Source organism: Phaeodactylum tricornutum, chromosome 9 (genome assembly GCF_000150955.2).
Source record: "Phaeodactylum tricornutum CCAP 1055/1 chromosome 9, whole genome shotgun sequence".
NCBI lineage: Eukaryota > Bacillariophyta > Bacillariophyceae > Surirellales > Neidiaceae > Phaeodactylum > Phaeodactylum tricornutum.
This window is the reverse complement of record NC_011677.1, coordinates 752931-766330: the sequence shown is the minus strand read 5'-3', so window position 1 is coordinate 766330 and position 13400 is coordinate 752931. Positions and strand designations below refer to the sequence as shown.

General features: G+C 47.6%; 5 protein-coding genes across 5 annotated transcripts; 1 reads left to right on the top strand and 4 right to left on the bottom strand.

The window, feature by feature from the left end:
• Positions 1 to 1540: 1540 nt before the first annotated feature.
• AtpC (precursor of ATPase ATPase gamma subunit) lies at positions 1541 to 3083 on the bottom strand. The gene is made up of 2 exons (XM_002180469.1): positions 2825 to 3083; positions 1541 to 2506 (listed from the first exon to the last, which is right to left on the bottom strand). Exons 1-2 carry the CDS (start codon positions 3000 to 3002, stop codon positions 1575 to 1577), a joined length of 1110 nt encoding a protein of 369 aa, XP_002180505.1. The 5' UTR covers positions 3003 to 3083; the 3' UTR covers positions 1541 to 1574.
• A 637-nt stretch (positions 3084 to 3720) lies between these two features.
• Positions 3721 to 5102, bottom strand: PHATRDRAFT_12925 (predicted protein; the record flags this gene model as incomplete). The annotated part of the gene is made up of 3 exons (XM_002180468.1): positions 3721 to 3802; positions 4333 to 4694; positions 4779 to 5102. Coding segments are annotated over 3 exons (768 nt in total), but the record flags the coding sequence as incomplete, so codon positions are not given.
• A 1480-nt stretch (positions 5103 to 6582) lies between these two features.
• Positions 6583 to 8072, bottom strand: PHATRDRAFT_46265 (predicted protein). The gene is made up of 3 exons (XM_002180467.1): positions 7764 to 8072; positions 7566 to 7668; positions 6583 to 7471 (listed from the first exon to the last, which is right to left on the bottom strand). The coding sequence occupies exons 1-3, from the start codon at positions 7904 to 7906 to the stop codon at positions 6791 to 6793; spliced, it is 927 nt and encodes a 308-aa protein (XP_002180503.1). The 5' UTR covers positions 7907 to 8072; the 3' UTR covers positions 6583 to 6790.
• A 1766-nt stretch (positions 8073 to 9838) lies between these two features.
• PHATRDRAFT_46264 (predicted protein) lies at positions 9839 to 11729 on the top strand. Its single transcript, XM_002180669.1, has 2 exons — positions 9839 to 11435; positions 11549 to 11729. The coding sequence occupies exon 1, from the start codon at positions 9847 to 9849 to the stop codon at positions 11005 to 11007; it is 1161 nt and encodes a 386-aa protein (XP_002180705.1). The 5' UTR covers positions 9839 to 9846; the 3' UTR covers positions 11008 to 11435; positions 11549 to 11729.
• A 596-nt stretch (positions 11730 to 12325) lies between these two features.
• On the bottom strand, positions 12326 to 13288 carry PHATRDRAFT_42018 (predicted protein; the record flags this gene model as incomplete). The annotated part of the gene is made up of 1 exon (XM_002180466.1): positions 12326 to 13288. The coding sequence occupies one exon, from the start codon at positions 13286 to 13288 to the stop codon at positions 12326 to 12328; it is 963 nt and encodes a 320-aa protein (XP_002180502.1).
• Between the last annotated feature and the right edge of the window lie 112 nt (positions 13289 to 13400).

Genomic DNA, 13400 nt, shown 5'->3' with positions numbered 1-13400 from the left:
TATGGCGGATGGAGGCATTCTGTACAGCTCGGACGCTGTTCTCGTACACCTCGGTCTTTCTTTTAAGTGTTTTGGTTTTGTTCACGGTTTTGGCCAGACAAAACCGCTTTTCCAGCAGCGAGGGCATCATCGACCAGAAAGCGGACACAAATAACATTTCAAAAGCTGCAAAGGCAAAGTATGCACAAAGCATGGTGAGCTCTTTGAGCACTGACGAGAACCCAGCTATATCAGATAGAGCCGTTTACAATCCAATTCCAGAAAACGAAGTAATGGTTCAGGATGCCGGAAAACAAGTGCTCCATCCAATACCGAAACTAGATTCATCATCGGCGTTGTCGTCCAAACGAACATCCCGGTTCTTAAGACTTCGTCGGAAGAAGGCGAACTCGATGCCAATTTCGAATGGTGTCTCGTTCGACCATGGCAAGCTCAACAGCAGGGGGACGACGTCTGAACCTGAACTTCATCGAGCCAAAACTTTCTGATCACACAGACTATAGAAGAGAAGTAATCGTCGATCCTCGTGAAACAAAAAGTGTAACAAAACTACTGCTAGGGCATCTCAATATGCAATGTAGGAAGTGCGTCTGGGTTTGTTTAAACTAATGAATTTCCATGCCTGTTTTGAGAATGTATCTTGCTAGCTTTTCAGCTCTCTATCAAACGGAACGCACAGGCGATCGGCTTCGCGTACCGGCGAAGTTCTTCACACTTCAAAGATGGCCATACAGTCAGCTAAACAAATGCTCGTTGGAAAGACAGCTATCTTATTCAACGTTGCTTCAGTGCGTGCATTGCATGAATGCCTGCCAGGAAAGCCTTCATATCAATCTGAAAATCTTCTAGAATTGGCGCATGATGCTGGAGTGAAAAAGATCCTATTTTTGCGGCACGGCAAGACTGGACAAGCGGAGAATGGCATCGACTTTGATCGACTTCTTTCAGCTGAAGGACGTGATCAAGCTACAAAGCAGGAAGATCCTTTGGAAAAGTATTGAAACCTTTCTTCTCACGAGCTCTCGTATCTCCAGCGCCTCGGACAATAGAAACAGCCGAGCTTTTCTTTGCAGCTTCAGATGCTTCTGTAGAGCTTTAATCTGTAAAAGGCTTGTACGACGGTGCGATGCAACCGGACGAAAGTCTCTTATTCAGAAAGCTAGGGTACGCTCCTTTGTCCAACTATCTGAATAATCCAAACGAAAACGATCGGCTTGTTGCAAAGCGTGTGCTGGGAGCGTACGCACAGATGGCGTGCAATGTGATTGTCCACACGCCGTGGTAGGTTCGCATGAAGATAACTTCAAACTATGCTTTATCGGTCATGCCATATATTTGCCGGCAGCCGCTCTCGGAGTATCGTCTCTTGTCGGTTGTGAGCAACCCGAAATGGATGTGATTCTCACGACAAATACACGCGAAGCCGAAGGTTATATACTGGTCCTGAAAGCACGCAGTGTTTCCTACCTTTCTCGGGATGAACGCTAGATTCTAATTCGCGCATTTCAATGGAAGAGCTCGAGCGATTCAAATGAGAGATAGAACATATTTGTTGCTTAGGTGTTAAGTATAATTTATTCCAGAGCAGATGCTCCCGAAACAATTTCGAGAAGTTCTTGGGTCACAGCGGCCTGACGAGCACGATTGTATTCCAAGTTCAACTGTTTGGCGAGCGATCCGGCGTTGTCACTGGCACTTTGCATGGACTGCATACGTGCGGCAAGCTCGGATGCGACGGACTCCTGTAGAGTACGGAGGATCTGGCCGTTCAAGTACAGCGGAAGGATAGCGTTTACAATCTGGATGGGATCCTGTTCGAAGATCATATCGTTGGGGAATTCCTGGGGCGCCGCCACGTCAAGTTCTGTGCGCTCCACACCAAATTGCCCGGACTCAGAAGTGAGTTGGAAGACTTCGTCACCCTTGGCGGTAATATCGCTAGCAGAGAAGGGGACCAAGGTACGAATACTGGGGCTAGATGCGATGAGGGATACGAACTTGGTGTAAAGAAGTTCGACGGCATCAGACTCTCCGGAGAGGAAAGTGCTGGAGACTTCCTCGGCGATGGCGAGAGCCTGCTTGGCCGTTGGGTTCTGGCCGGTTTCGTACTTTTTCCGGATGGGAAATCCACGTCGCTCAAAGTAGGCAATACCCTTCTTTCCAACTAAAATCAAATCGGCTTCAACACCGTTCTTCTTCAATTCGTTGAAACGGGCTTCAGCCTTCTTGATCATGAAGGAATTGTACCCTCCGCAGAGACCACGGTCACCAGTGATGACCAGCAGAGTGACCTTCTTGACTTCACGTTCGGTCAGAAGAGGAAGATCTACAGACTCTCCTCCTAGTCGCTGAATGAGACCACCAAAAACAGATTGGAGCGTTTCTGAGAAGGGACGGGTTGCAAGGACGGCATCCTGAGCACGTCGGACCTTCGCGGCAGCAACGAGCTTCATGGCCATAGTGATCTTTCGGGTGTTCTTCACACTAGTAATTCGATCACGGATAGCTGAAAAGGTTAATTAACGAAAGCGTTTGTGTCAGTGTCCAGTGCAAGCATGAGGGTCATCAACAGTAAGCAGTATCGGATTTCCGAATCTTGGACGCGATCTAACAAGAATGAAAACGAACCCGAACGGGAAAAACTACCAACAGGACAACGGCTATACGATAAAAGCGGCAGGTAGCATATTTTCAGCCAAGCGATTTTGTCTTAATGAACGATGGTTCGTATCATTTCCATCGCTCGACACGCGATTCTGGTCGTTGGAGTGGTCTCTGCACGTACGCATGTACAGCCCCGTAGTGAATCTACGTGAACACTCACCGTTGGCTTTTCCATCCATGACAATCGTTGCTTTACGCGTGCGATGAGCAGAGCTCTGCTCAGGGAAAACCCCACTCGCCCGTTCGCCCACATTCGCAGTCTTCACAGTGAAGGAAGTTGGCTGTGTGGTGAAGGCAGATGCCACAGCCAAAAGGGCTGCGATGCAAAAGGATCTCATTGTTGTTTTCCGTAATAAAGGGGGGTTTTGTGGTCCACAATCTGTGGGGCATCGCCCTAACAGCCTCTTCGTCGAAGTTGGAGGATCGCAGGCAACACTTGCGCCTGCTCGCAACCACACGCCGATTGCGTTCGTTTCCGGGTTGATGGCTGGTGACATACGTACGTGCTTCTCAATCCCTAGTCGTTCTAGTGCATATAGAGGTAGACATTTATATGTATATATATACATTTTGACGCTGAATGTTTCCTTCTCGTCCTACGTAGCTGCTTCAAACACGCTTGTGTACGCAAGTTCATACTGACGATGAATCCCGCAAGAAGAAGTCTTGCATGATTGATTGGGCAATAGGGACTCAAAGCGGATATGCGGTACTTGTGGATGGCGCTGTGACATGTTGGGATAATCGAAAATTCCATCGAAAATGACGTGTTGTTCACGTTTTCGAGGCTGTTACAGATTGCACCGCCTGTCATGGTGCTTTTGCCGCAGCCGACGAAAAACTGGCCCCATCACGGTTCTCTCACATTTCTCCCGGCGACGAATAGCCCACTCATCGCCAAGTCACAAAACACAGCACTACCATGACACGTACACTTTTCTCTCTTTTCGCTCTTGTTGCTGCGATTGCCGTCACTAGCACTTCTGCTTTCGTCCCGCAATCAAACATGGCGTTTACTCCTCGAACGCAGCCTTCTTTGCACATGACAGTCCTTACCTATAATGGCAAGAAAAAGGATTTCAAGGCGGGAAGCCCTTTGTCCAATGCATGCAAGGCTCTGGGAGGTACGTTGTCACGACTCAAGCAACGAGCGAATTACAGAACAGTACTGACACTTTCTCTCATTGACTGCAGTCCCGGTCAAGTACAGCTGTCGTAAAGGAGACTGCGCAACTTGCTCAGTACAGGTTGCTGGTCGTATGGTGAAAGCGTGTCAAGGCAAAGTGCCTGAGGAACCCAGACTCAAATCACTCCAAGAAAAGGGCCTCGAAATTCGTGCTTAGGATTATGCATGTGCACAAACGATGGGGCCCCGAGCTACGCGTCTATCTCTCAAGAAAGTATGATCGAAAACAAAAATCGGTTTCATTCGTGCTGCACGCATAGATACGTTTCAGAAGTTGTGCTAATATAAAATAGCAGCTTCGTTCGAACATCCTATACAGAGAATGCAGTATGTACATAATAGTTTTCAAAATTATTGGAGAGGTTTACATATGTTGTGTAGTGTTTTGTGCATCCAGTATCTCTGCTTACTACGAAGACGCCGTGTAGTTCTGAAGCAAACCGGACACTTGCATGCCAGACTTTTCGTCTTCCAAATGTAACGCGTTCACAACCTCTCCCACCACAATGACACTCGGTGGTTTGATTTTGTGCTCTTCGGCGATATCAGCAATCGTCATCATGTTTCCGACAACGGTGCGTTGCTCGGGGCAACCCGCTTTTTCCACAATCGCTACCGGTGTGTCCCGGGGATACCCCGCCAATTCAATCAGTTTATCACATAGTGATCGCAGCCGTCCTACCGCCATCAGGAATACCACTGTTTGCTCCTTGTGATACTGAATGAGATCAGGGGAGGACCCCTCCCTCCCGTAGCCAGTGCACATGACGACCTGCTGCGCGACTCCGCGGTGTGTCACCGGAATGCCTCCCAAAAGCGGAGCGGAAAAAGCTGACGATACACCCTGGGGTCCAGAATGAAAGCGCAAGGTTGAGGACAAAACAGCGAGGATAAGATTGAGCGTTGCGGGGTCATGATTTGTACGTACCGGTACCACTGCCGCTTCCACACCAAAATCTCGAAAGGCCAATATTTCTTCACCTCCACGTCCAAACACAAAGGGATCACCGATCTTGAGTCGGATCACGTGACGTCCTTGATTCAAGCCTTGATAGCACCACCAGTATATTTCTTCTTGCGCAAGTTCGGCGCACCCCGGTAACTTGCGTGCGACCTTGACTTCGCCAGGAATGAGAGCCAGAATTTCTGGGCTGACGAGTCTGTCGGCCACGACGAGCGCATCCGGATCAGACGTCAAAAGTTTATAGGCCGCCACTGTCAACAAATCGGGATCCCCGGGCCCGGACCCCACCAAAGTGACACGACCGCCATTCGGCAAGGCTTTGGGTGGTCGCTTTGTGTTGAATCCCAGTGGCGGCAAGTCGGTGTGGTACGGTATTCCCCATTCGTTCGTTTGTTCGTTATCTTTTCCAACAGCGTAAGGAGGTCGGAACTTCGCCGACCTGTGGCCAACAAATGAGTTTAGATGGTGACTTTGGGGGACAGATATCGGCAAGTAGGCAGATGCTCTCGTATGAAGGTAAGTTAGCGACGCTACCACGACGACCAAGGCAGTCGATCGAATTGCGGTGCTGCTTGTTGCTTGTCGTTGGCATCTCATTGTATCGATACAAGTATATAGAGTCTAGTGATTGTCCACACAATCCTGTGTTATCAAAGACTTTGTGGAGATGTTCGAGAGTCGTATCCCCCAAGGATTGTGCCCGGAATTGGACACGCAAAAATTGGATCGGCGGCAGATGGCTCGAATCGCCGGATGGAATCAGCCTTGCGGTATTCTCCTGTCTGGTCGTGTTACTCGTAGGAAGAAAAAGAACCGAAAAAAGGCGAAGACTAACCTAACTCATGGTTCCGAACAAACGCCGGAAGAAACACAGCCAGCCTGGCGTCTGGCCTCGCGTACGGTCATCTTCCGGCATCTGGCCAGTCGTATGCTATCGACGTCACCCAGTCTTTTTACTGTCGATGGCCAGAACTCGCAAAAGTTCCCATTTCCCTTACAGTTACATAGCTAGGTACCGTAAAGGACGGAACTTTGTATCTTTTCCAAAAATTCTAGTACATTTGCCACGAGACAACAAATCAAAATTGAGATCGTCAAAGAAATCAAATCCCGTCAAGATAACATATTGAACTCCGAAGCAGCTTTCGTGTGTCAACGAGCTATTTCCAATTTGGAGAGTCTTCGATATGTGCACGCCGACACATACAAGCTTGGGAGAGAAATCGTTGGCAACCAGAACATATGGAACCGATTTTCCAAGTCTGACAAGCATCTTTTGCACTCAACTGCCGAGCAGCTGAGATCGAGACATGCGCGAAGCATCGAAACGATGGTACAAATTGTATCTGACATCCGAAACATAGATGGCGATGAAACTCAAGTCGATTCACATGTTGACAAGTTCCTACAAGGACGACTGGGTGTGCAGCTTCTTTGCGACCATTACGTTAGACTTTACAAGGGGAGTCCGAATGGAGGCGTGAGCGTTAACTGCTTGTTAGCAGATGCTATTTCAGATGCCGTGACTGAAGCATCTCATATGTGCGTTGCGCATTTACAGATATTTCCAGAAACTCTGCTGCCAGAGCCCGGGCTACGACTGACCATAGTACGGCCATGGATACATCATGCCCTTGTAGAACTGCTAAATTGGATAGCTTAAAATTGACATCATTGTCATTCGTTCCTCCAAAACAATCAAGCAAACTGCTTTACTTGGGACATCCACAACTATTCTTGACAGGAAGCATACCACAAGATCTACAAAAGAGGCGCATTATTGTTGGCTTACTTTCAGTTTGTCTATGATTGGGTATAAAAAGCGCAGCACGCGTACTATGACCACTCTGGTGAGATCGCGCTGTGCAATGTCTGTTATGGAGGCATGCGCACTAATTTTATACAAGTTGTGTGATAGTGCACACACACAAATAGACGCATGCAAACCATCCACAATAGCCCGTGAAATCCCCGTCCTAAACGGACTCCTCTCCAGTTGGTGGATCCATCTCCAGTCTGTTTGCGCTCGCTTCCGGCTGGGATTGCCCCATGGTGGAATCCGTAGGTGAAAGCAATACCGACTTTTCATCTTCGTCTCTGTCTGTGATTATAAAATCTTGTCGACAGCACGGGCAGAGCTTCGGGAAGTGAATCACTCGTTCAATTGGATCCGTTTGTGCCGCGCCATCCGCCCCCTCTTCCTGCCGTCGGAGTCGCTTGAGATGCTTTCGTCCCGATGCCATAAGCCAGTCCACAATGCAATCGTGATGAAACACATGTGGACAGGAAGTATTACTCGACCAGGTTATCTTATCGTCACTCTCGTACGGACAGAGGCAAATTGCGCAACCGTTACGCACGTCTCGAGTAGGCTGCGGAAGCATATCCTTGGGCAAGTCCTCGTGGCAGCACATTCCGGGCTGGGGAATGACTATGAATCCAGTTCCGTCGCCGTCATCCAAGGTAACTGCAATTTGGAGATCCCCACCATCGTCATCATCATCTCCGCTCGAGGCATCATTATCCCTCAACGCGTACTTTTTGGATACCGACATTGTAGGCGACGTCTTTCCAATTGGTATAGCTTGCTCTACGTCGGCTACGTCGTTCTGCCGTTCATTTTCTTCTTTTACCTTGATCTTTTCCGAGTCCAAAGTCTTTCCATTCGTGATTTGTACAAGATGAGGGAGGGGTTCTCAAAAGACTCATAGGTAGGCCAGTGGGTCGATCGATCACTTCGGTGAAACTTACCATGGTGAAACTCCGCACATTTTCCAAGATGAAAGACTCTCGAATCTCATCCTGCTGTATTTTGGACAGGACATAATGGAAGCTAGTATTTCCATGGTAGGGGCTACAAAGCAAGAACAGTTATTTGATCGGTGAGATTCGCGTTCTCCGCTATCGCCATCAAAACCTGGATACCCAGAATCTAACTCAAGCACTTACGAAGAGCGCGGCTCGGTTTCGTCTTCCACAAAGTTGAAGCAAGGAAAGTAATTCAGAAACTTGCGGCGCTTTTGGGCGTCGATTATGATGGGGCCGACGACAAAGAGAATCAGGGCAATGGCCCAGAACAAAAGCCAGAACATACCGGTGGCGACGTCTTCTTTTACAACCTACTCGCTGATTCACAGTGTCAGTGTGTTTGTTTGAGGCAAAATGTGTACAAAGGCGAGCCAATGTTTGGATGAGGAGGCGCGAGTTTCTACGAACTGCAATTGCCTTGTCTATCAGTCGCACGGGGTCGAGTATTTATTGAGGTGACTAATATAATCTTCAGAGAATGATTCTCCGAGAGGAGCACCAAGGAACCGTCGCGCAACCCGCAAATCCCAGCGCGAGCCGTGTTTCGTGCGGCCTACAATTCCCACGATCGAGAGGCACGACAGAAACACACAGTTCAGCTATACATTTACATTCAAGTTAAAAATTCACGAACGCAGCTCGAGCCGTAAAATTTATGCATCGATTTAGAGTTAAATAAATTTAACGCTTCTGACATCAGATACAATTTATTCTCACGTCAGGAACTGTCAAGACAATATGATGTTTTTGACTATAGATGTGACGCATCTCCCACATTGGCATTCTCGCCGCTTTCGGTGAATAGATTTTTAGGTGTACGCCACAATTTAAACCGTGCCAGAATACTCCAAACAAGGTACCCTTTGAAGAGATTTCTACATAAAATGCCGAATAAAGCCTCAACAGGATGTGCTTTCAACAAAAATACAACAATTCTTTGATGCGAAAGGTATTGGAACATTGGCAATCTTTCGAAGCAAATTGAAGGAATGAATGAACCTGGTGCAAAACACAAAGAAATTCGAATCGCACTAAGAATCCGATGTGTCACTGTCAGTACTTTCATTGAGGGTCCATGACCAAAGGAATAGAGGAACTCGTTTTACCACACACCTTGACGACAACAGTTGACGGTGCTTCGATCTCTGTTTTGAATAGTATACTGGTAGGGTCGAAAGTTGCATCAGTGGAAAATGAGCGAATTAGCGCTTGGGTCAAAACAAGTGGATGACTTTCCATAGATTTGCAAGCTGTACAGGTGAAAGCTGTGACAAATAATCTCATACGCAATGCAGAAGAAAGGGTTCGCCGAGAACGGGAAATACTATGCACCGGCAATGAACCTTCGGTGACCTATACCATAATCCTCCAAAAGAAAAAGTTCGAGAAAAACATGGTGTTGCCGGACCGCTTCGTGCCTTTATATCTGGAGCGCCCGTACCGTTGCTACAGCATGAACGTTGGTTTCTTCGAGTTGGTTCGAAGCGAACGGAAGCATCTGCTTCTCTAAACGAAAGGGGCAAATCTACCTTATTAGGACAAGTAGTCGACGAAGAGCCCTTTGCTGATTGTAAACGGAAGCTTGATTTTGAAGCCTCCACGGTCAATGGGGATACTTTGTTGACGCAATGGAAACGGATTCTGAAGGAATATTACAGTCGCAAGAAATAACTCGCCCATACGGACCTTTTTTGATTGAGAAATCAACGCTGACTTGCAGAATTGATGAAACTTGAATAGTTTGGCGCTAGGAATAGTCATGTGTTCCGATTGATACTGACTTTGTTTTTTCCATATTTATTGTCCTTAGAAGAGGGATTTCTGTAGCATTCTTGCTATTGCTGCTAACTGTGATTTCTTTAAACTGTAGCTTTGGATATAGCATCCTCGGTAATTCCCAGTGAAAAGAAGGCCAGCAGTGTGTCCACCTCATAGGGTTCAGATATTTTCAGGAGCTCCAGTCAGATACGAGTTGACTTTGTTTTCGACTGCTTTCTGTGTGGTATATTGACCAATGAAATCCGACTTACTGTTACTGTTAGATTTCTGCTACATTTACAATCACATCGTTCACCTGCAGTCACCCGTAAATGAATCGACAATTTCTTGATTTCGGCAAGAAACCATATTTACATTAACTCTGTTGTCCTCTGAATATTTCTTAGCACCCTAATCTGGAGTCGCTTCAGATCCTTGAGGTTTCTACATCGTTCAAAATCCTCGTATGAGCTTGTCCTCGGCTCTGCAGGCGTCACTGAAGCATGATGCAACAGAAATAATAAAGAAGTGGTCGCTGCGATCTCTGGCCGACCACGGAATTGAGGGGGTCACGGCATCGAATTCCAAATTGATACTTTCGGAAGCCACCAAGAGGCTAGCACATCAGCACGAAGCGTGCGTCCGCATCCTTGAGATCGTCAAAGAAATCAAATCCCGTCAAGATAACATATTGAACTCCGAAGCAGCTTTCGTGTGTCAACGAGCTATTTCCAATTTGGAGAGTCTTCGATATGTGCACGCCGACACATACAAGCTTGGGAGCGAAATCGTTGGCAACCAGAACATATGGAACCGATTTTCCAAGTCTGACAAACATCTTTTGCACTCAACTGCCGAGCAGCTGAGATCGAGACACGCGCGAAGCATCGAAACGATGGTACAAATTGTATCTGACATCCGAAACATAGATGGCGATGAAACTCAAGTCGATTCACATGTTGACGAGTTCCTACAAGGACGACTGGGTGTGCAGCTTCTTTGCGACCATTACGTTAGACTTTACAAGGGGAGTCCGAATGGAGGCGTGAGCGTTAACTGCTTGTTAGCAGATGCTATTTCAGATGCCGTGACTGAAGCATCTCATATGTGCGATGCGCATTTACAGATATTTCCAGAAACTCTGCTGCCAGAGCCCGGGCTACGACTGACCATAGTACGGCCATGGATACATCATGCCCTTGTAGAACTGCTAAAAAATGCAATGGCAGCAAGTGTTGCAAAAGCGAACAGAGATAGCAAAAACGAAGTCGATCCAGTTCGGATCAATCTAGGCGAGGACGACGAAATGATTCTTATTGACATCGTAGATGAAGGGACTGGAATCGAACAAGAGTTTGAGGAAGTTTTTATGCTTGGGCACTCAACTGCCGTCAAGCGATGGGATCGACTTGACGAGCAGCAATCCTACGCAGCGGTTCGGTCGCCGTTATCTAGTCTAGGGGTCGGTCTACCGACAAGTCGTTGGATGATCGAGTACTTCCGAGGCTCGCTTGAACTTTGGAACAACAAGGATATAAGTACTGGTCCTTCTAAAGGCTGCACTTCGCGACTAAGGCTATATCGGGATCCAAATATACTGGAACAGGAACCTCGCATAAGGCGATAGATTCACGCACATTTTGATGCTGACTTAGACTATAGAGTCAAAATGTCTGCATCACTTCCCGCATTGCCTCGGAGGGACAAACGTGTACTGGTAAAGCGAGCCAACTCTTGATGTCTTTGAAAATGAATTGTATTACCCTGAGCTTCAGTTTTTCACAACATAGAAGGGCATCTCTGCGACTCATTCTAGACAGCATTATTTACGTGACAAACTGAATAGGTCGCCGTGCCGGGAGATTGGGCGATCTGGTACAATGCGAAGAAGAGCCCTTTACTAAGCATTCACACCCAAAGCTTTGGCAAGGTTGTATTTAAAAGGATTCTGTCCGATTTTGCGATTGGAGGGAAGACACTACCAATCTGATAACTTGTGTCCGGCTGACAAGGATGGTCTGACGTTGCAAAAGTTATCAACGCCAAATTTTCTCTGAGGTAGGTTCTGCCGATTTCCAGTTAAAAAATACGCCTTGGTTGCTTTTGTGCTTTTCTTCGAGAGTTGAGTTTCCTCGAAACAGAGTCTGATTCACCAACTCTTTTCCTATAGCATGTGTGGGTTCCAGGAGAAAACGGGCGGTACCCGCTGGTATTACCGATGATCTTGAGGCTCCAAGACGCGAGTCGCTGCTCCCAGCGACCATATTTCCGCGAAAGCGATTGTACACTGATTGTGAAGAGATGCGCAAGCGAAATTATTATGTCTAAGGTCAAGGATGATTGTTCACTTGTTCCCTCGGGCTTCCATCCTCACGAATTTCTGATCAAAGTTTTGGAGAAGCGTGGAGTGAAGGTATCAGCTTGTCCTTATGATAGAATAGATGAATTCTTCATCAGTCCAGCCCCGGAAGAAATTGAGGCGCACAAGTCATCGATGCTGTTCGCTCCGTTGATCTTTGCACCCTCCGTCACATGGAATGCAGGTGGAGACCAGTGAAGTGCAGTAACCAGTTTGGAGAAAGCCTTGGCGTGCCGAAAGCAGCTTCTCGATGTGGTCCAATTTCTCACCGAAGAAGCAAAAGTTCTTTTGGAGATTTGCTATGACTATGGCCGTACTCCAAGGCATGACGCGTGCTGGACATCAAATCTGAAATTTAATTTGGTTGACTTGATTGTGTCGAAATGCCCGGATTTGCTATTCGTCAAAGATAGGCGAGGACATCACTCTTTTTTAACGCTAGAAAGGAGTATTGGGCTCTATGGATCAGTCATCTCGCCAAGCGGTCGGACATGTTGAAACCTCACAAGATAGTTGAACGAAACTACTCCTAAACTGGAAATCAATGAATGTAAATTGAAGGTCTGACACTTTGAAATAGCTTAGGCTAATATACCTCCACATGCCACTGCTTCTTAGCTTTGAGTCCCTTAAGCCATTCATCGTATTCGACACCCTTTTGGGTGCAGACAGTTTGCAACATTTCCTGGATACCGGGCATCATTCCTTTGAGGCCGCAAAAATAAATGTGCGCACCAGCATCCAATTTCTGAAAGATCTCATCCGCGTACTCTTCCACCTTGTCTTGGATGTACATTTTTCCGCCCTTTTTGTTTTCCTGTTCTCGAGAAAGTGCATAGTCCAGGCGGAATTGATTGGGGTTGTTCGTTTTGACCTCTTGCCATTCGTCGTCGTACAACAAGGCGTCGCTGTTGGCTACACCCAGAAATAGCCAGGCCTGTCCCTTATACGCTTCTGCGGCAGGAGTCTTTTCGGTGAAGAGACGGCGGACAAAACCACGGTACGGGGCAATGCCCGTTCCAGTGGCAACCATAATATAGTCCGTGTCAGGATTCTCTTCTGGCATGAGCATCACCTTCCCGGCAGGGCCCGTCATTTGGACTTCTTCGCCAGGTCGGGTGTCACACAGAAAGTTGGAGCAGACGCCCTTCTTGGTCGGGTCTTCAGCTTTCAATTCCGGGCACCAGTATGTTGCACGTCGAACGCAAAGCGATCCGGTCTTGCCCGTCATGTCGTCACCGTATCGCGTGGAGGCAATAGAGTAGAGACGAACCGAGTGGGGTTTACCATCCTTTTCGCGCACACCGGGCGGAATGACACCCCAGGACTGGCCTTCCCAGTACGGAAAGTTTCCTTCGTGATCAATTACAACGTGGCACGTTTCGCCGGTCGCGAGAGGACCCACAATGCGCTTCGTCGACACCACCTTTCCGGTAAACGGAGCCTTGTTCTTGTAAACATTCACCGGGACAGAGGATTGGTCCCAGTAGGGTTCCGCTTCCAGGAAATCTTGTTTGGCTTCTACAGGACCGCCACCGAGAAACTTCATTCCCACGGCTCCGGCTGCGAGAACACCTCCAGCGATGCCAACAATTTTTTTGGTATTATCGGCTGTTTCTACGACTTCAATCACCTTCTTCGCCGCGAACGCCGCAGGAGGA